This window comes from Salmo salar, chromosome ssa23 (genome assembly GCF_905237065.1).
Source record: "Salmo salar chromosome ssa23, Ssal_v3.1, whole genome shotgun sequence".
NCBI classification, from domain to species: Eukaryota; Metazoa; Chordata; class Actinopteri; order Salmoniformes; family Salmonidae; genus Salmo; species Salmo salar.
This window is the reverse complement of record NC_059464.1, coordinates 40,224,849-40,247,155: the sequence shown is the minus strand read 5'-3', so window position 1 is coordinate 40,247,155 and position 22,307 is coordinate 40,224,849. Positions and strand designations below refer to the sequence as shown.

The following is a 22,307-nucleotide window of genomic DNA, read 5'->3' as shown; positions in this document are numbered from 1 at the left end:
CCCTAAGTGGTCATCCAAAAAGGAACAGGGAAAAACAAAAACCTGAATCTTCCTCAAATGTCAGAAAAAACTAATACAAAACAAAACCTAAAAGTAATCCTCATTCAATTACAAATCATTCAGAACCATACACAGGTCCAGGAACCTGAGAGGAGTATATTATGGTAGAGGAGTAGTTCATGATTGTGCGTACTATGCTATAGGAGTAGTTCATGTTTGTGTGTATTCTGTTGAAGGAGTACTCCAGTCATTCAGATGTTTGTGTGTATCATCCTATAGGAGTACTCCAGTGAGCGGTTGAAGAAGACCAATGAGCTGCTGCGGGGAATCAAGCTGCTGAAGCTGTACGCCTGGGAACACATCTTCTGTCACAGTGTGGAGGAGACCAGGGGAAAGGAGCTCACCAGTCTGCGGGCCTTCGCCCTCTACACGTCCATATCTAGTAGGTTACCTTACCTAAAATACACAGACCTCTACACGTCCATATCTAGTAGCTTACCTTACCTAAAATACACAGACCTATACACGTCCATATCTAGTAGGTTACCTTACCTAAAATACACAGACCTATACACGTCCATATCTAGTAGGTTACGTTACCTACCTCTACAGATCCATATCTAGTAGGTTATGTTGCCTACCTCTACAGGTCCATATCTAGTAGATTAAGTTACCTACCTCTACATATCCATATCTAGGAGGTTACCTACCTCTACAGGTCCATATCTAGTAGGTTACGTTACCTACCTCTACAGGTCCATATCTAGTAGGTTACGTTACCTACCTCTACAGATCCATATCTAGTAGGTTACGTTACCTACCTCTACAGGTCCATATCTAGGAGGTTACCTACCTCTACAGGTCCATATCTAGGAGGTTACCTACCTCTACAGGTCCATATCTAGTAGGTTACGTTACCTACCTCTACAGAACCATATCTAGTAGGTTACGTTACCTACCTCTACAGAACCATATCTAGTAGGTTACGTTACCTACCTCTACAGGTCCATATCTAGTAGGTTACGTTACCTACCTCTACAGAACCATATCTAGGAGGTTACCTACCTCTACAGGTCAATATCTAGTAGGTTACCTACCGCTACAGGTCCATATCTAGTAGGTTACCTACCTCTACAGGTCAATATCTAGTAGGTTACCTACCTCTACAGGTCCATATCTAGTAGGTTACCTACCTCTACAGGTCCATATCTAGTAGGTTACCTACCTCTACAGATCCATATCTAGTAGGTTATGTTACCTACCTCTACAGGTCCATATCTAGTAGGTTACCTACCTCTACAGGTCCATATCTAGTAGGTTACCTACCTCTACAGGTCCATATCTAGTAGGTTACGTTACCTACCTCTACAGATCCATATCTAGTAGGTTACGTTACCTACCTCTACAGGTCCATATCTAGGAGGTTACCTACCTCTACAGGTCCATATCTAGTAGGTTACGTTACCTACCTCTACAGAACCATATCTAGGAGGTTACCTACCTCTACAGGTCCATATCTAGTAGGTTATGTTACCTACCTCTACAGGTCCATATCTAGTAGGTTACGTTACCTACCTCTACAGGTCCATATCTAGTAGGTTACGTTACCTACCTCTACAGGTCCATATCTAGTAGGTTACGTTACCTACCTCTACAGGTCCATATCTAGTAGGTTACCTACCTCTACAGGTCCATATCTAGTAGGTTACCTACCTCTACAGGTCCATATCTAGTAGGTTACCTACCTCTACAGCTCCATATCTAGGAGGTTACCTACCTCTACAGGTCCATATCTAGTAGGTTATGTTACCTACCTCTACAGGTCCATACCTAGTAGGTTACGTTACCTACCTCTACAGAACCATATCTAGTAGATTAAGTTACCTACCTCTACAGATCCATATCTAGTAGGTAACGTAACCTACCTCTACAGGTCCATATCTAGTAGGTTACATTACCTACCTCTACAGGTCCATATCTAGTAGGTTACGTTACCTACCTCTACAGGTCCATATCTAGTAGGTTACGTTACCTACCTCTACAGGTCCATATCTAGTAGATTAAGTTACCTACCTCTTCAAAGTTACATTACCTACCGCTACAGATCCATACCTAGTAGGTTACGTTACCTACCGCTACAGATCCATATCTAGTAGGTTACGTTACCTACCTCTACAGGTCTATATCTAGTAGGTTACGTTACTTACCTCTACAGGTCCATATCTAGTAGATTAAGTTACCTACCTCTACAGGTCCATATCTAGTAGGTTACGTTACCTAAAATACACAGACCTATACACGTCCATATCTAGTAGGTTACGTTACCTACCTCTACAGATCCATATCTAGTAGGTTATGTTAACTACCTCTACAGGTCCATATCTAGGAGGTTACCTACCTCTACAGGTCCATATCTAGTAGGTTACGTTACCTACCTCTACAGGTCCATATCTAGTAGGTTACCTACCTCTACAGGTCCATATCTAGTAGGTTACGTTACCTACCTCTACAGAACCATATCTAGGAGGTTACCTACCTCTACAGGTCCATATCTAGTAGGTTACCTACCTCTACAGGTCCATATCTAGTAGGTTACGTTACCTACCTCTACAGGTCCATATCTAGTAGGTTACCTACCTCTACAGGTCCATATCTAGTAGGTTACCTACCTCTACAGGCCCATATCTAGTAGGTTACCTACCTCTACAGGTCCATATCTAGGAGGTTACCTACCTCTACAGGTCCATATCTAGTAAGTTATGTTACCTACCTCTACAGGTCCATACCTAGTAGGTTACGTTACCTACCTCTACAGATCCATATCTAGTAGGTTACGTTACTTACCTCTACAGATCCATATCTAGTAGGTTACGTTACCTACCTCTACAGAACCATATCTAGTAGATTAAGTTACCTACCTCTACAGATCCATATCTAGTAGGTTACATTACCTACCTCTACAGGTCCATATCTAGTAGGTTACATTACCTACCTCTACAGGTCCATATCTAGTAGATTAAGTTACCTACCTCTACAGGTCCATATCTAGTAGGTTACGTTACCTACCTCTACAGGTCCATATCTAGTAGGTTACGTTACCTACCTCTACAGGTCCATATCTAGTAGGTTACGTTACCTACCTCTACAGGTCGATATCTAGCAGGTTACGTTACCTACCTCTACAGCTCCATATCTAGTAGGATACGTTACCTACCTCTACAGGTCCATATCTAGTAGATTAAGTTACCTACCTCTTCAAAGTTACATTACCTACCGCTACAGATCCATACCTAGTAGGTTACGTTACCTACCGCTACAGATCCATATCTAGTAGGTTACGTTACCTACCTCTACAGGTCCATATCTAGTAGGTTACGTTACCTACCTCTACAGGTCCATATCTAGTAGGTTACGTTACCTACCTCTACAGGTCCATATCTAGTAGGTTACGTTACCTACCTCTACAGGTCCATATCTAGTAGGTTACGTTACCTACCTCTACAGGTCCATATCTAGTAGATTAAGTTACCTACCTCTACAGATCTATATCTAGTAGGTTACCTACCTCTACAGGTCCATATCTAGTAGGTTACCTACCTCTACAGGTCCATATCTAGTAGGTTACCTACCTCTACAGGTCCATATCTAGTAGGTTACCTACCTCTACAGGTCAATATCTAGTAGGTTACCTACCTCTACAGGTCCATATCTAGTAGGTTACCTACCTCTACAGGTCCATATCTAGTAGGTTACCTACCTCTACAAGTCCATATCTAGGAGGTTACCTTACCTAAAATACACAGACCTATACACGTCCATATCTAGTAGGTTACCTTACCTAAAATACACAGACCTATACACGTCCATATCTAGTAGGTTACGTTACCTACCTCTACAGGTCCATATCTAGTAGGTTACGTTACCTACCTCTACAGATCCATATCTAGTAGGTTACGTTACCTACCTCTACAGGTCCATATCTAGGAGGTTACCTACCTCTACAGGTCCATATCTAGTAGGTTACGTTACCTACCTCTACAGGTCCATATCTAGTAGGTTACGTTACCTACCTCTACAGATCCATATCTAGTAGGTTACGTTACCTACCTCTACAGGTCCATATCTAGGAGGTTACCTACCTCTACAGGTCCATATCTAGTAGGTTACCTACCTCTACAGGTCCATATCTAGTAGGTTACGTTACCTACCTCTACAGAACCATATCTAGGAGGTTACCTACCTCTACAGGTCCATATCTAGTAGGTTACGTTACCTACCTCTACAGGTCCATATCTAGTAGGTTACCTACCTCTACAGGTCCATATCTAGTAGGTTACCTACCTCTACAGGTCCATATCTAGTAGGTTACCTACCTCTACAGGTCCATATCTAGTAGGTTACCTACCTCTACAGGTCCATATCTAGTAGGTTACCTACCTCTACAGGTCCATATCTAGGAGGTTACCTTACCTAAAATACACAGACCTATACACGTCCATATCTAGTAGGTTACGTTACCTACCTCTACAGATCCATATCTAGTAGGTTATGTTACCTACCTCTACAGGTCCATATCTAGGAGGTTACCTACCTCTACAGGTCCATATCTAGGAGGTTACCTACCTCTACAGGTCCATATCTAGTAGGTTACCTACCTCTACAGGTCCATATCTAGTAGGTTACCTACCTCTACAGGTCCATATCTAGTAGGTTACCTACCTCTACAGGTCCATATCTAGGAGGTTACCTTACCTAAAATACACAGACCTATACACGTCCATATCTAGTAGGTTACGTTACCTACCTCTACAGATCCATATCTAGTAGGTTATGTTACCTACCTCTACAGGTCCATACCTAGTAGGTTACGTTACCTACCTCTACAGGTCCATATCTAGTAGGTTACGTTACCTACCTCTACAGAACCATATCTAGTAGATTAAGTTACCTACCTCTACAGATCCATATCTAGTAGGTTACGTTACCTACCTCTACAGGTCCATATCTAGTAGGTTACGTTACCTACCTCTACAGGTCCATATCTAGGACGTTACCTACCTCTACAGGTCCATATCTAGTAGGTTACGTTACCTACCTCTACAGGTCCATATCTAGTAGGTTACGTTACCTACCTCTACAGGTCCATATCTAGTAGATTAAGTTACCTACCTCTTCAAAGTTACATTACCTACCGCTACAGATCCATACCTAGTAGGTTACGTTACCTACCTCTACAGGTCCATATCTAGTAGATTAAGTTACCTACCTCTACAGGTCTATATCTAGTAGGTTACGTTACCTACCTCTACAGGTCCATATCTAGTAGGTTACGTTACCTACCTCTACAGGTCCATATCTAGTAGATTAAGTTACCTACCTCTACAGGTCTATATCTAGTAGGTTACGTTACTTACCTCTACAGGTCCATATCTAGTAGATTAAGTTACCTACCTCTACAGGTCCATATCTAGTAGGTTACGTTACTTACCTCTTGTCACGGTTGTTGTCGGTGAATGAGGACCAAAACGCAGCAGGTACGTCAATGCTCATCTTGATTTTTAATTATCTTCAAAATGAACGTACAAAATAACAAAACACGAACGATCAACAAAAACAGTCTGGTAAGGCACAAGGCAAAACACAGAACAATCACCCACAAATAACACATACAAACACACCCTAATATATGGGACTCTCAATCAAAGGCAGATAGACAACACCTGCCTTCAACTGAGAGTCCCAACCCCAATCAACCAAACATAGAAACACACACACTAGACTAACCCTAGAATTAACTAAACATAAACCAAAACCCGGAAATACTAAATCAAACACCCTTTACACAAACACAACACCCCGAACCACATAAAACAAATACCCCCTGCCACGCCCTGACCAAACTACAAAACAATTAACCTTATATACTGGCCAGGACGTGACAGTACCCCCCCCTTAAAGGTGCTACCCCAGAAGCACCTTAACAAAAAAATAACCCCAAGCAACACCAACAAAAAGTCCCCTTTTCTAAAGGGAGGGAAGGGAGGGTGGCTGCCGTCAACGACGGCACTGTGCGACACCCCCCCTCCCCAACCCACCTATTTCTGGAGGTGGCTCTGGTTCCGGCCGTTCCAGGCTGTCGGGCCACTCTGGCATCGCCGAGGGGCAGTCGGGCCAGTCTGGCATCGCCGAGGGGCAGTCGGCCAGTCTGGCATCGCCGGGGGGCAGTCGGGGCAGTCTGGCAATTCGGGAGAGTCGGGGCAGTCTGGCAATTCGGGACAGTCTGGGCAGTCTGGCAATTCGGGACAGTCTGGGCAGTCTGGCAATTCGGGACAGTCTGGGCAGTCTGGCAATTCGGGACAGTCTGGGCAGTCTGGCCACTCCGGCAGTTCAGGGCAGTCTGGCCACTCCGGCAGTTCAGGGCAGTCTGGCCACTCCGGCAGTTCAGGGCAGTCTGGCCACTCCGGCAGTTCAGGGCAGTCTGGCCACTCCGGCAGTTCAGGGCAGTCTGGCCACTCCGGCAGTTCAGCGCAGTCTGGCCACTCCGGCAGTTCAGCGCAGTCTGGCCACTCCGGCAGTTCAGCGCATTCTGGCCACTCCGGCAGTTCTGACGATGACTGTTGACTGGCGGGCAGATCTGACGATGACTGTTGACTGGCGGGCAGATCTGATGATGACTGTTGACTGGCGGGCAGCTCTGATGATGACTGTTGACTGGCGGGCAGCTCTGATGAAGACTGTTGACTGGCGAGGCTGGGTTGACGCACTTGTAGCCTGGTGCGTGGTGCTGGTACTGGGCTTACCAGATTATGTACACGCACCTCCAGGCTAGTGCGGGGAGCGGGAACAGGACGAGTCGGACTGGGTTGACGCACTTCCGGGTCCGCACGAGAGACAGGAGCTGGAAACCCAGGGCTATGGAGGCGCACAGCCGGTCTAGATCTTACCTCCTGCACAACCCGCCTTGGCTGGATGGAACTAGTAGCCCTGTACGAGCGGGGTGCTCGTACAGGGCAGACTGGGCTGTGCAGGGGCCTGATGGTAGCCGTGCGTAGAGCGGGAGTTGGGTAGCCTGGTCCTCGGAGGCGTACCGACGACCAGATGCGCTGCGCAGGCATCCTCCTACCAGGCTGGATGCCCGCTCTAGCACGGCACCTGCGAGGGGCTGGAATAACGCGCACCGGACTGTGCGTGCGTATGGGTGAGATAGTGCGCTCCTCAGCGAAACATAGCGCTCTCCACCCCATACGCTCCTCCATATAACCACGAGTAGCTGGCTTCCGGCTCTTCTTACGCCTAGCCAAACTACCCGTGTGCCCCCCCCCAAAATTTTCTTGGGGGTGCCTCTCGTGCTTCTCCTTCAGCGTGTACTTGGCCTCGTACCACCGCCTCTCTGCCTTGGCTGCCTCAATTTCCCACTGCGGGCGTCGATAATCCCCAGCCTGGTGCCAAGGTCCGGCCCCGTCCAGAACTTCCTCCCAAGTCCACTTCTCCCGCCAGTCCAACTCGAACTCCGTCTGCTCCTTCCTCTGCTGCTTGGTCCTTTGGTGGTGGGTGATTCTGTCACGGTTGTTGTCGGTGAATGAGGACCAAAACGCAGCAGGTACGTGAATGCTCATCTTGATTTTTAATTATCTTCAAAATGAACGTACAAAATAACAAAACACGAACGATCAACAAAAACAGTCTGGTAAGGCACAAGGCAAAACACAGAACAATCACCCACAAATAACACATACAAACACACCCTAATATATGGGACTCTCAATCAAAGGCAGATAGACAACACCTGACTTCAACTGAGAGTCCCAACCCCAATCAACCAAACATAGAAACACACACACTAGACTAACCCTAGAATTAACTAAACATAAACCAAAACCCGGAAATACTAAATCAAACACCCTTTACACAAACACAACACCCCGAACCACATAAAACAAATACCCCCTGCCACGCCCTGACCAAACTACAAAACAATTAACCTTATATACTGGCCAGGACGTGACACCTCTACAGATCCATATCTAGTAGGTTACGTTACCTACCTCTACAGAACCATATCTAGTAGATTAAGTTACCTACCTCTACAGATCCATATCTAGTAGGTTACGTTACCTACCTCTACAGGTCCATATCTAGTAGGTTACATTACCTACCTCTACAGGTCCATATCTAGTAGATTAAGTTACCTACCTCTACAGGTCCATATCTAGTAGGTTACGTTACCTACCTCTACAGGTCCATATCTAGTAGGTTACGTTACCTACCTCTACAGGTCCATATCTAGTAGGTTACGTTACCTACCTCTACAGGTCCATATCTAGTAGGTTACGTTACCTACCTCTACAGGTCCATATCTAGTAGATTAAGTTACCTACCTCTTCAAAGTTACATTACCTACCGCTACAGATCCATACCTAGTAGGTTACGTTACCTACCGCTACAGATCCATATCTAGTAGGTTACGTTACCTACCTCTACAGGTCCATATCTAGTAGATTAAGTTACCTACCTCTACAGGTCTATATCTAGTAGGTTACGTTACTTACCTCTACAAGTCCATATCTAGTAGATTAAGTTACCTACCTCTACAGGTCCATATCTAGTAGGTTACGTTACCTACCTCTACAGGTCCATATCTAGTAGGTTACGTTACCTACCTCTACAGGTCCATATCTAGTAGGTTACGTTACCTACCTCTACAGGTCCATATCTAGTAGATTAAGTTACCTACCTCTACAGATCTATATCTAGTAGGTTACCTACCTCTACAGGTCCATATCTAGTAGGTTACCTACCTCTACAGGTCAATATCTAGTAGGTTACCTACCTCTACAGGTCCATATCTAGTAGGTTACCTACCTCTACAGGTCAATATCTAGTAGGTTACCTACCTCTACAGGTCCATATCTAGTAGGTTACCTACCTCTACAGGTCCATATCTAGTAGGTTACCTACCTCTACAGATCCATATCTAGTAGGTTATGTTACCTACCTCTACAGGTCCATATCTAGTAGGTTACCTACCTCTACAGGTCCATATCTAGTAGGTTACCTACCTCTACAGGTCCATATCTAGGAGGTTACCTTACCTAAAATACACAGACCTATACACGTCCATATCTAGTAGGTTACCTTACCTAAAATACACAGACCTATACACGTCCATATCTAGTAGGTTACGTTACCTACCTCTACAGATCCATATCTAGTAGGTTATGTTACCTACCTCTACAGGTCCATATCTAGGAGGTTACCTACCTCTACAGGTCCATATCTAGGAGGTTACCTACCTCTACAGGTCCATATCTAGTAGGTTACATTACCTACCTCTACAGGTCCATATCTAGTAGGTTATGTTACCTACCTCTACAGGTCCATATCTAGTAGGTTACGTTACCTACCTCTACAGGTCCATATCTAGTAGGTTACGTTACCTACCTCTACAGGTCCATATCTAGTAGGTTATTTACCTACCTCTACAGGTCCATATCTAGTAGGTTATGTTACCTACCTCTACAGGTCCATATCTAGTAGGTTACCTACCTCTACAGGTCCATATCTAGTAGGTTACCTACCTCTACAGGTCCATATCTAGTAGGTTACCTACCTCTACAGGTCCATATCTAGTAGGTTACCTACCTCTACAGGTCCATATCTAGTAGGTTACGTTACCTACCTCTACAGGTCCATATCTAGTAGATTAAGTTACCTACCTCTACAGGTCCATATCTAGTAGGTTACGTTACCTACCTCTACAGATCCATATCTAGTAGGTTACGTTACCTACCTCTACAGATCCATATCTAGTAGGTTACGTTACCTACCTCTACAGGTCCATATCTAGGAAGTTACCTACCTCTACAGGTCCATATCTAGTAGGTTACGTTACCTACCTCTACAGAACCATATCTAGGAGGTTACCTACCTCTACAGGTCCATATCTAGTAGGTTATGTTACCTACCTCTACAGGTCCATATCTAGTAGGTTACCTACCTCTACAGGTCCATATCTAGTAGGTTACCTACCTCTACAGGTCCATATCTAGTAGGTTACCTACCTCTACAGGTCCATATCTAGTAGGTTACCTACCTCTACAGGTCCATATCTAGTAGGTTACGTTACCTACCTCTACAGGTCCATATCTAGTAGGTTACGTTACCTACCTCTACAGGTCCATATGTAGTAGGTTACGTTACCTACCTCTACAGATCCATATCTAGTAGGTTACGTTACCTACCTCTACAGGTCCATATCTAGTAGGTTACGTTACCTACCTCTACAGATCCATATCTAGTAGGTTACGTTACCTACCTCTACAGGTCCATATCTAGGAGGTTACCTACCTCTACAGGTCCATATCTAGTAGGTTACGTTACCTACCTCTACAGAACCATATCTAGGAGGTTACCTACCTCTACAGGTCCATATCTAGTAGGTTGTTACCTACCTCTACAGGTCCATATCTAGTAGGTTACCTACCTCTACAGGTCCATATCTAGTAGGTTACCTACCTCTACAGGTCCATATCTAGTAGGTTACCTACCTCTACAGGTCCATATCTAGTAGGTTACCTACCTCTACAGATCCATATCTAGTAGGTTATGTTACCTACCTCTACAGGTCCATATCTAGTAGGTTATGTCCTACCTCTACAGGTCCATATCTAGTAGGTTACCTACCTCTACAGGTCCATATCTAGGAGGTTACCTTACCTAAAATACACAGACCTATACACGTCCATATCTAGTAGGTTACCTTACCTAAATACACCTATACACGTCCATATCTAGTAGGTTACGTTACCTACCTCTACAGATCCATATCTAGTAGGTTATGTTACCTACCTCTACAGGTCCATATCTAGGAGGTTACCTACCTCTACAGGTCCATATCTAGGAGGTTACCTACCTCTACAGGTCCATATCTAGTAGGTTACATTACCTACCTCTACAGGTCCATATCTAGTAGGTTATGTTACCTACCTCTACAGGTCCATATCTAGTAGGTTACGTTACCTACCTCTACAGGTCCATATCTAGTAGGTTACGTTACCTACCTCTACAGGTCCATATCTAGGAGGTTACCTACCTCTACAGGTCCATATCTAGTAGGTTATGTTACCTACCTCTACAGGTCCATATCTAGTAGGTTACCTACCTCTACAGGTCCATATCTAGTAGGTTACCTACCTCTACAGGTCCATATCTAGTAGGTTACCTACCTCTACAGGTCCATATCTAGTAGGTTACCTACCTCTACAGGTCCATATCTAGTAGGTTACGTTACCTACCTCTACAGGTCCATATCTAGTAGGTTACGTTACCTACCTCTACAGGTCCATATCTAGTAGATTGGTTACCTACCTCTACAGATCCATATCTAGTAGGTTACGTTACCTACCTCTACAGATCCATATCTAGTAGGTTACGTTACCTACCTCTACAGGTCCATATCTAGGAAGTTACCTACCTCTACAGGTCCATATCTAGTAGGTTACGTTACCTACCTCTACAGAACCATATCTAGGAGGTTACCTACCTCTACAGGTCCATATCTAGTAGGTTATGTTACCTACCTCTACAGGTCCATATCTAGTAGGTTACCTACCTCTACAGGTCCATATCTAGTAGGTTACCTACCTCTACAGGTCCATATCTAGTAGGTTACCTACCTCTACAGGTCCATATCTAGTAGGTTACGTTACCTACCTCTACAGGTCCATATCTAGTAGGTTACGTTACCTACCTCTACAGGTCCATATCTAGTAGGTTACGTTACCTACCTCTACAGAACCATATCTAGTAGATTAAGTTACCTACCTCTACAGATCCATATCTAGTAGGTTACGTTACCTACCTCTACAGGTCCATATCTAGTAGGTTACATTACCTACCTCTACAGGTCCATATCTAGGAGGTTACCTACCTCTACAGGTCCATATCTAGTAGGTTACATTACCTACCTCTACAGGTCCATATCTAGTAGATTAAGTTACCTACCTCTACAGGTCCATATCTAGTAGGTTACGTTACCTACCTCTACAGGTCCATATCTAGTAGGTTACGTTACCTACCTCTACAGGTCCATATCTAGTAGGTTACGTTACCTACCTCTACAGGTCCATATCTAGTAGGTTACGTTACCTACCTCTACAGGTCCATATCTAGTAGATTAAGTTACCTACCTCTTCAAAGTTACATTACTTACCGCTACAGATCCATACCTAGTAGGTTACGTTACCTACCGCTACAGATCCATATCTAGTAGGTTACGTTACCTACCTCTACAGGTCCATATCTAGTAGATTAAGTTACCTACCTCTACAGGTCTATATCTAGTAGGTTACGTTACTTACCTCTACAAGTCCATATCTAGTAGATTAGTTACCTACCTCTACAGGTCCATATCTAGTAGGTTACGTTACCTACCTCTACAGGTCCATATCTAGTAGGTTACGTTACCTACCTCTACAGGTCCATATCTAGTAGGTTACGTTACCTACCTCTACAGGTCCATATCTAGTAGATTAAGTTACCTACCTCTACAGATCTATATCTAGTAGGTTACCTACCTCTACAGGTCCATATCTAGTAGGTTACCTACCTCTACAGGTCAATATCTAGTAGGTTACCTACCTCTACAGGTCCATATCTAGTAGGTTACCTACCTCTACAGGTCAATATCTAGTAGGTTACCTACCTCTACAGGTCCATATCTAGTAGGTTACCTACCTCTACAGGTCCATATCTAGTAGGTTACCTACCTCTACAGATCCATATCTAGTAGGTTATGTTACCTACCTCTACAGGTCCATATCTAGTAGGTTACCTACCTCTACAGGTCCATATCTAGTAGGTTACCTACCTCTACAGGTCCATATCTAGGAGGTTACCTTACCTAAAATACACAGACCTATACACGTCCATATCTAGTAGGTTACCTTACCTAAAATACACAGACCTATACACGTCCATATCTAGTAGGTTACGTTACCTACCTCTACAGATCCATATCTAGTAGGTTATGTTACCTACCTCTACAGGTCCATATCTAGGAGGTTACCTACCTCTACAGGTCCATATCTAGGAGGTTACCTACCTCTACAGGTCCATATCTAGTAGGTTACATTACCTACCTCTACAGGTCCATATCTAGTAGGTTATGTTACCTACCTCTACAGGTCCATATCTAGTAGGTTACGTTACCTACCTCTACAGGTCCATATCTAGTAGGTTACGTTACCTACCTCTACAGGTCCATATCTAGGAGGTTACCTACCTCTACAGGTCCATATCTAGTAGGTTATGTTACCTACCTCTACAGGTCCATATCTAGTAGGTTACCTACCTCTACAGGTCCATATCTAGTAGGTTACCTACCTCTACAGGTCCATATCTAGTAGGTTACCTACCTCTACAGGTCCATATCTAGTAGGTTACCTACCTCTACAGGTCCATATCTAGTAGGTTACGTTACCTACCTCTACAGGTCCATATCTAGTAGGTTACGTTACCTACCTCTACAGGTCCATATCTAGTAGATTAAGTTACCTACCTCTACAGGTCCATATCTAGTAGGTTACGTTACCTACCTCTACAGATCCATATCTAGTAGGTTACGTTACCTACCTCTACAGGTCCATATCTAGGAAGTTACCTACCTCTACAGGTCCATATCTAGTAGGTTACGTTACCTACCTCTACAGAACCATATCTAGGAGGTTACCTACCTCTACAGGTCCATATCTAGTAGGTTATGTTACCTACCTCTACAGGTCCATATCTAGTAGGTTACCTACCTCTACAGGTCCATATCTAGTAGGTTACCTACCTCTACAGGTCCATATCTAGTAGGTTACCTACCTCTACAGGTCCATATCTAGTAGGTTACCTACCTCTACAGGTCCATATCTAGTAGGTTACGTTACCTACCTCTACAGGTCCATATCTAGTAGGTTACGTTACCTACCTCTACAGGTCCATATGTAGTAGGTTACGTTACCTACCTCTACAGATCCATATCTAGTAGGTTACGTTACCTACCTCTACAGGTCCATATCTAGTAGGTTACGTTACCTACCTCTACAGGTCCATATCTAGGAGGTTACCTACCTCTACAGGTCCATATCTAGTAGGTTACGTTACCTACCTCTACAGAACCATATCTAGGAGGTTACCTACCTCTACAGGTCCATATCTAGTAGGTTGTTACCTACCTCTACAGGTCCATATCTAGTAGGTTACCTACCTCTACAGGTCCATATCTAGTAGGTTACCTACCTCTACAGGTCCATATCTAGTAGGTTACCTACCTCTACAGGTCCATATCTAGTAGGTTACCTACCTCTACAGATCCATATCTAGTAGGTTATGTTACCTACCTCTACAGGTCCATATCTAGTAGGTTACCTACCTCTACAGGTCCATATCTAGTAGGTTACCTACCTCTACAGGTCCATATCTAGGAGGTTACCTTACCTAAAATACACAGACCTATACCGTCCATATCTAGTAGGTTACCTTACCTAAAATACACAGACCTATACACGTCCATATCTAGTAGGTTACGTTACCTACCTCTACAGATCCATATCTAGTAGGTTATGTTACCTACCTCTACAGGTCCATATCTAGGAGGTTACCTACCTCTACAGGTCCATATCTAGGAGGTTACCTACCTCTACAGGTCCATATCTAGTAGGTTACATTACCTACCTCTACAGGTCCATATCTAGTAGGTTATGTTACCTACCTCTACAGGTCCATATCTAGTAGGTTACGTTACCTACCTCTACAGGTCCATATCTAGTAGGTTACGTTACCTACCTCTACAGGTCCATATCTAGGAGGTTACCTACCTCTACAGGTCCATATCTAGTAGGTTATGTTACCTACCTCTACAGGTCCATATCTAGTAGGTTACCTACCTCTACAGGTCCATATCTAGTAGGTTACCTACCTCTACAGGTCCATATCTAGTAGGTTACCTACCTCTACAGGTCCATATCTAGTAGGTTACCTACCTCTACAGGTCCATATCTAGTAGGTTACGTTACCTACCTCTACAGGTCCATATCTAGTAGGTTACGTTACCTACCTCTACAGGTCCATATCTAGTAGATTAAGTTACCTACCTCTACAGGTCCATATCTAGTAGGTTACGTTACCTACCTCTACAGATCCATATCTAGTAGGTTACGTTACCTACCTCTACAGGTCCATATCTAGGAAGTTACCTACCTCTACAGGTCCATATCTAGTAGGTTACGTTACCTACCTCTACAGAACCATATCTAGGAGGTTACCTACCTCTACAGGTCCATATCTAGTAGGTTATGTTACCTACCTCTACAGGTCCATATCTAGTAGGTTACCTACCTCTACAGGTCCATATCTAGTAGGTTACCTACCTCTACAGGTCCATATCTAGTAGGTTACCTACCTCTACAGGTCCATATCTAGTAGGTTACCTACCTCTACAGGTCCATATCTAGTAGGTTACGTTACCTACCTCTACAGGTCCATATCTAGTAGGTTACGTTACCTACCTCTACAGGTCCATATCTAGTAGGTTACGTTACCTACCTCTACAGATCCATATCTAGTAGGTTACGTTACCTACCTCTACAGGTCCATATCTAGTAGGTTACTTTACCTACCTCTACAGATCCATATCTAGTAGGTTACGTTACCTACCTCTACAGGTCCATATCTAGGAGGTTACCTACCTCTACAGGTCCATATCTAGTAGGTTACGTTACCTACCTCTACAGAACCATATCTAGGAGGTTACCTACCTCTACAGGTCCATATCTAGTAGGTTGTTACCTACCTCTACAGGTCCATATCTAGTAGGTTACCTACCTCTACAGGTCCATATCTAGTAGGTTACCTACCTCTACAGGTCCATATCTAGTAGGTTACCTACCTCTACAGGTCCATATCTAGTAGGTTACGTTACCTACCTCTACAGGTCCATATCTAGTAGGTTACGTTACCTACCTCTACAGATCCATATCTAGTAGGTTACGTTACCTACCTCTACAGGTCCATATCTAGGAGGTTACCTACCTCTACAGGTCCATATCTAGTAGGTTACGTTACCTACCTCTACAGAACCATATCTAGGAGGTTACCTACCTCTACAGGTCCATATCTAGTAGGTTATGTTACCTACCTCTACAGGTCCATATCTAGTAGGTTACCTACCTCTACAGGTCCATATCTAGTAGGTTACCTACCTCTACAGGTCCATATCTAGTAGGTTACCTACCTCTACAGGTCCATATCTAGTAGGTTACCTACCTCTACAGGTCCATATCTAGTAGGTTACGTTACCTACCTCTACAGATCCATATCTAGTAGGTTACGTTACCTACCTCTACAGGTCCATATCTAGGAGGTTACCTACCTCTACAGGTCCATATCTAGTAGGTTACGTTACCTACCTCTACAGAACCATATCTAGGAGGTTACCTACCTCTACAGGTCCATATCTAGTAGGTTGTTACCTACCTCTACAGGTCCATATCTAGTAGGTTACCTACCTCTACAGGTCCATATCTAGTAGGTTACCTACCTCTACAGGTCCATATCTAGTAGGTTACCTACCTCTACAGATCCATATCTAGTAGGTTATGTTACCTACCTCTACAGGTCCATATCTAGTAGGTTACCTACCTCTACAGGTCCATATCTAGTAGGTTACCTACCTCTACAGGTCCATATCTAGGAGGTTACCTTACCTAAAATACACAGACCTATACACGTCCATATCTAGTAGGTTACCTTACCTAAAATACACAGACCTATACACGTCCATATCTAGTAGGTTACGTTACCTACCTCTACAGATCCATATCTAGTAGGTTATGTTACCTACCTCTACAGGTCCATATCTAGGAGGTTACCTACCTCTACAGGTCCATATCTAGGAGGTTACCTACCTCTACAGGTCCATATCTAGTAGGTTACGTTACCTACCTCTACAGGTCCATATCTAGTAGGTTACGTTACCTACCTCTACAGGTCCATATCTAGTAGGTTACGTTACCTACCTCTACAGGTCCATATCTAGTAGGTTACGTTACCTACCTCTACAGGTCCATATCTAGGAGGTTACCTACCTCTACAGGTCCATATCTAGTAGGTTATGTTACCTACCTCTACAGGTCCATATCTAGTAGGTTACCTACCTCTACAGGTCCATATCTAGTAGGTTACCTACCTCTACAGGTCCATATCTAGTAGGTTACCTACCTCTACAGGTCCATATCTAGTAGGTTACCTACCTCTACAGGTCCATATCTAGTAGGTTACGTTACCTACCTCTACAGGTCCATATCTAGTAGGTTACGTTACCTACCTCTACAGGTCCATATCTAGTAGATTAAGTTACCTACCTCTACAGGTCCATATCTAGTAGGTTACGTTACCTACCTCTACAGATCCATATCTAGTAGGTTACGTTACCTACCTCTACAGGTCCATATCTAGGAAGTTACCTACCTCTACAGGTCCATATCTAGTAGGTTACGTTACCTACCTCTACAGAACCATATCTAGGAGGTTACCTACCTCTACAGGTCCATATCTAGTAGGTTATGTTACCTACCTCTACAGGTCCATATCTAGTAGGTTACCTACCTCTACAGGTCCATATCTAGTAGGTTACCTACCTCTACAGGTCCATATCTAGTAGGTTACCTACCTCTACAGGTCCATATCTAGTAGGTTACCTACCTCTACAGGTCCATATCTAGTAGGTTACGTTACCTACCTCTACAGGTCCATATCTAGTAGGTTACGTTACCTACCTCTACAGGTCCATATCTAGTAGGTTACGTTACCTACCTCTACAGATCCATATCTAGTAGGTTACGTTACCTACCTCTACAGGTCCATATCTAGTAGGTTACGTTACCTACCTCTACAGATCCATATCTAGTAGGTTACGTTACCTACCTCTACAGGTCCATATCTAGGAGGTTACCTACCTCTACAGGTCCATATCTAGTAGGTTACGTTACCTACCTCTACAGAACCATATCTAGGAGGTTACCTACCTCTACAGGTCCATATCTAGTAGGTTGTTACCTACCTCTACAGGTCCATATCTAGTAGGTTACCTACCTCTACAGGTCCATATCTAGTAGGTTACCTACCTCTACAGGTCCATATCTAGTAGGTTACCTACCTCTACAGGTCCATATCTAGTAGGTTACGTTACCTACCTCTACAGGTCCATATCTAGTAGGTTACGTTACCTACCTCTACAGATCCATATCTAGTAGGTTACGTTACCTACCTCTACAGGTCCATATCTAGGAGGTTACCTACCTCTACAGGTCCATATCTAGTAGGTTACGTTACCTACCTCTACAGAACCATATCTAGGAGGTTACCTACCTCTACAGGTCCATATCTAGTAGGTTATGTTACCTACCTCTACAGGTCCATATCTAGTAGGTTACCTACCTCTACAGGTCCATATCTAGTAGGTTACCTACCTCTACAGGTCCATATCTAGTAGGTTACCTACCTCTACAGGTCCATATCTAGTAGGTTACCTACCTCTACAGGTCCATATCTAGTAGGTTACCTACCTCTACAGGTCCATATCTAGTAGGTTACGTTACCTACCTCTACAGGTCCATATCTAGTAGGTTACGTTACCTACTTCTACAGGTCCATATCTAGTAGATTAAGTTACCTACCTCTACAGGTCCATATCTAGTAGGATACGTTACCTACCTCTACAGATCCATATCTAGTAGGTTACGTTACCTACCTCTACAGGTCCATATCTACGAGGTTACCTACCTCTACAGGTCCATATCTAGTAGGTTACGTTACCTACCTCTACAGAACCATATCTAGCAGGTTACCTACCTCTACAGGTCCATATCTAGTAGGTTATGTTACCTACCTCTACAGGTCCATATCTAGTAGGTTACCTACCTCTACAGGTCCATATCTAGTAGGTTACCTACCTCTACAGGTCCATATCTAGTAGGTTACCTACCTCTACAGGTCCATATCTAGTAGGTTACCTACCTCTACAGGTCCATATCTAGTAGGTTACCTACCTCTACAGGTCCATATCTAGTAGGTTACGTTACCTACCTCTACAGGTCCATATCTAGTAGGTTACGTTACCTACCTCTACAGGTCCATATCTAGTAGATTAAGTTACCTACCTCTACAGATCCATATCTAGTAGGTTACGTTACCTACCTCTACAGGTCCATATCTAGTAGGTTACGTTACCTACCTCTACAGGTCCATATCTAGTAGGTTACGTTACCTACCTCTACAGGTCCATATCTAGGAGGTTACCTACCTCTACAGGTCCATATCTAGTAGGTTACGTTACCTACCTCTACAGGTCCATATCTAGTAGGTTACGTTACCTACCTCTACAGGTCCATATCTAATAGATTAAGTTACCTACCTCTACAGATCTATATCTAGTAGGTTACCTACCTCTACAGGTCCATATCTAGTAGGTTACCTACCTCTACAGGTCAATATCTAGTAGGTTACCTACCTCTACAGGTCCATATCTAGTAGGTTACCTACCTCTACAGGTCAATATCTAGTAGGTTACCTACCTCTACAGGTCCATATCTAGTAGGTTACCTACCTCTACAGGTCCATATCTAGTAGGTTACCTACCTCTACAGATCCATATCTAGTAGGTTACGTTACCTACCTCTACAGGTCCATATCTAGTAGGTTACCTACCTCTACAGGTCCATATCTAGTAGGTTACCTACCTCTACAGGTCCATATCTAGGAGGTTACCTTACCTAAAATACACAGACCTATACACGTCCATATCTAGTTTGTTACCTTACCTAAAATACACAGACCTATACACGTCCATATCTAGTAGGTTACGTTACCTACCTCTACAGGTCCATATCTAGTAGGTTACCTACCTCTACAGGTCCATATCTAGGAGGTTACCTACCTCTACAGGTCCATATCTAGTAGGTTATGTTACCTACCTCTACAGGTCCATATCTAGTAGGTTATGTTACCTAGCTCTACAGGTCCATACCTAGTAGGTTACGTTACCTACCTCTACAGGTCCATATCTAGTAAGTTACGTTACCTACCTCTACAGATCCATATCTAGTAGGTTACGTTACTTACCTCTACAGATCCATATCTAGTAGGTTACGTTACCTACCTCTACAGAACCATATCTAGTAGATTAAGTTACCTACCTCTACAGATCCATATCTAGTAGGTTACGTTACCTACCTCTACAGGTCCATATCTAGTAGGTTACATTACCTACCTCTACAGGTCCATATCTAGGAGGTTACCTACCTCTACAGGTCCATATCTAGTAGGTTACATTATCTACCTCTACAGGTCCATATCTAGTAGATTAAGTTACCTACCTCTACAGGTCCATATCTAGTAGATTAAGTTACCTACCTCTACAGGTCCATATCTAGTAGATTAAGTTACCTACCTCTACAGGTCTATATCTAGTAGGTTACGTTACCTACTTCTACAGGTCCATATCTAGTAGGTTACGTTACCTACCTCTACAGGTCCATATCTAGTAGGTTACGTTACCTACCTCTACAGGTCCATATCTAGTAGGTTACGTTACCTACCTCTACAGGTCCATATCTAGTAGGTTACATTACCTACCTCTACAGGTCCATATCTAGTAGGTTACGTTACCTACCTCTACAGATCCATATCTAGTAGGTTACCTACCTCTACAGGTCCATATCTAGTAGGTTACGTTACCTACCTCTACAGGTCCATATCTAGTAGGTTACATTACCTACCTCTACAGGTCCATATCTAGTAGGTTACGTTACCTACCTCTACAGGTCCATATCTAGTAGGTTACGTTACCTACCTCTACAGGTCCATATCTAGTAGATTAAGTTACCTACCTCTACAGGTCTATATCTAGTAGGTTACGTTACTTACCTCTACAGGCCCATATCTACTAGATTAAGTTACCTACCTCTACAGGTCCATATCTAGTAGGTTACGTTACCTACCTCTACAGATCCATATCTAGTAGGTTACATTACCTACCTCTACAGGTCCATATCTAGTAGATTAAGTTACCTACCTCTACAGATCCATATCTAGTAGGTTACGTTACCTACCTCTACAGGTCCATATCTAGTAGGTTACGTTACCTACCTCTACAGGTCCATATCTAGTAGGTTACGTTACCTACATCTACAGGTCCATATCTAGTAGGTTACGTTACCTACCTCTACAGGTCCATATCTAGTAGATTAAGTTACCTACCTCTTCAAAGTTACATTACCTACCGCTACAGATCCATACCTAGTAGGTTACGTTACCTACCGCTACAGATCCATATCTAGTAGGTTACGTTACCTACCTCTACAGGTCCATATCTAGTAGATTAGTTACCTACCTCTACAGGTCCATATCTAGTAGATTAAGTTACCTACCTCTACAGGTCTATATCTAGTAGGTTACGTTACTTACCTCTACAGGTCCATATCTAGTAGATTAAGTTACCTACCTCTACAGATCCATATCTAGTAGGTTACGTTACCTACCTCTACAGGTCCATATCTAGGAGGTTACGTTACCTACCTCTACAGGTCCATATCTAGTAGGTTACGTTACCTACCTCTACAGGTCCATATCTAGGAGGTTACCTACCTCTACAGGTCCATATCTAGTAGGTTATGTTACCTACCTCTACAGGTCCATATCTAGTAGGTTACCTACCTCTACAGGTCCATATCTAGTAGGTTACCTACCTCTACAGGTCCATATCTAGTAGGTTACCTACCTCTACAGGTCCATATCTAGTAGGTTACCTACCTCTACAGGTCCATATCTAGTAGGTTACGTTACCTACCTCTACAGGTCCATATCTAGTAGGTTACGTTACCTACCTCTACAGGTCCATATCTAGTAGATTAAGTTACCTACCTCTACAGGTCCATATCTAGTAGGTTACGTTACCTACCTCTACAGATCCATATCTAGGAAGTTACCTACCTCTACAGGTCCATATCTAGTAGGTTACGTTACCTACCTCTACAGAACCATATCTAGGAGGTTACCTACCTCTACAGGTCCATATCTAGTAGGTTATGTTACCTACCTCTACAGGTCCATATCTAGTAGGTTACCTACCTCTACAGGTCCATATCTAGTAGGTTACCTACCTCTACAGGTCCATATCTAGTAGGTTACCTACCTCTACAGGTCCATATCTAGTAGGTTACCTACCTCTACAGGTCCATATCTAGTAGGTTACGTTACCTACCTCT

General features: G+C 43.5%; 1 protein-coding gene across 3 annotated transcripts in view; it reads left to right on the top strand.

The window, feature by feature from the left end:
- LOC106584588 (ATP-binding cassette sub-family C member 8) overlaps nt 1-22,307 on the top strand; it is a 181,053-nt gene that overhangs the window by 58,727 nt on the left and 100,019 nt on the right. For all 3 annotated transcript variants that reach the window (XM_014170042.2, XM_014170041.2, XM_014170048.2), the window contains one exon: nt 280-442. In XM_014170042.2, the coding sequence (XP_014025517.2) occupies nt 280-442 (163 nt within the window). The remainder of the gene's footprint in view (nt 1-279; nt 443-22,307) is intronic.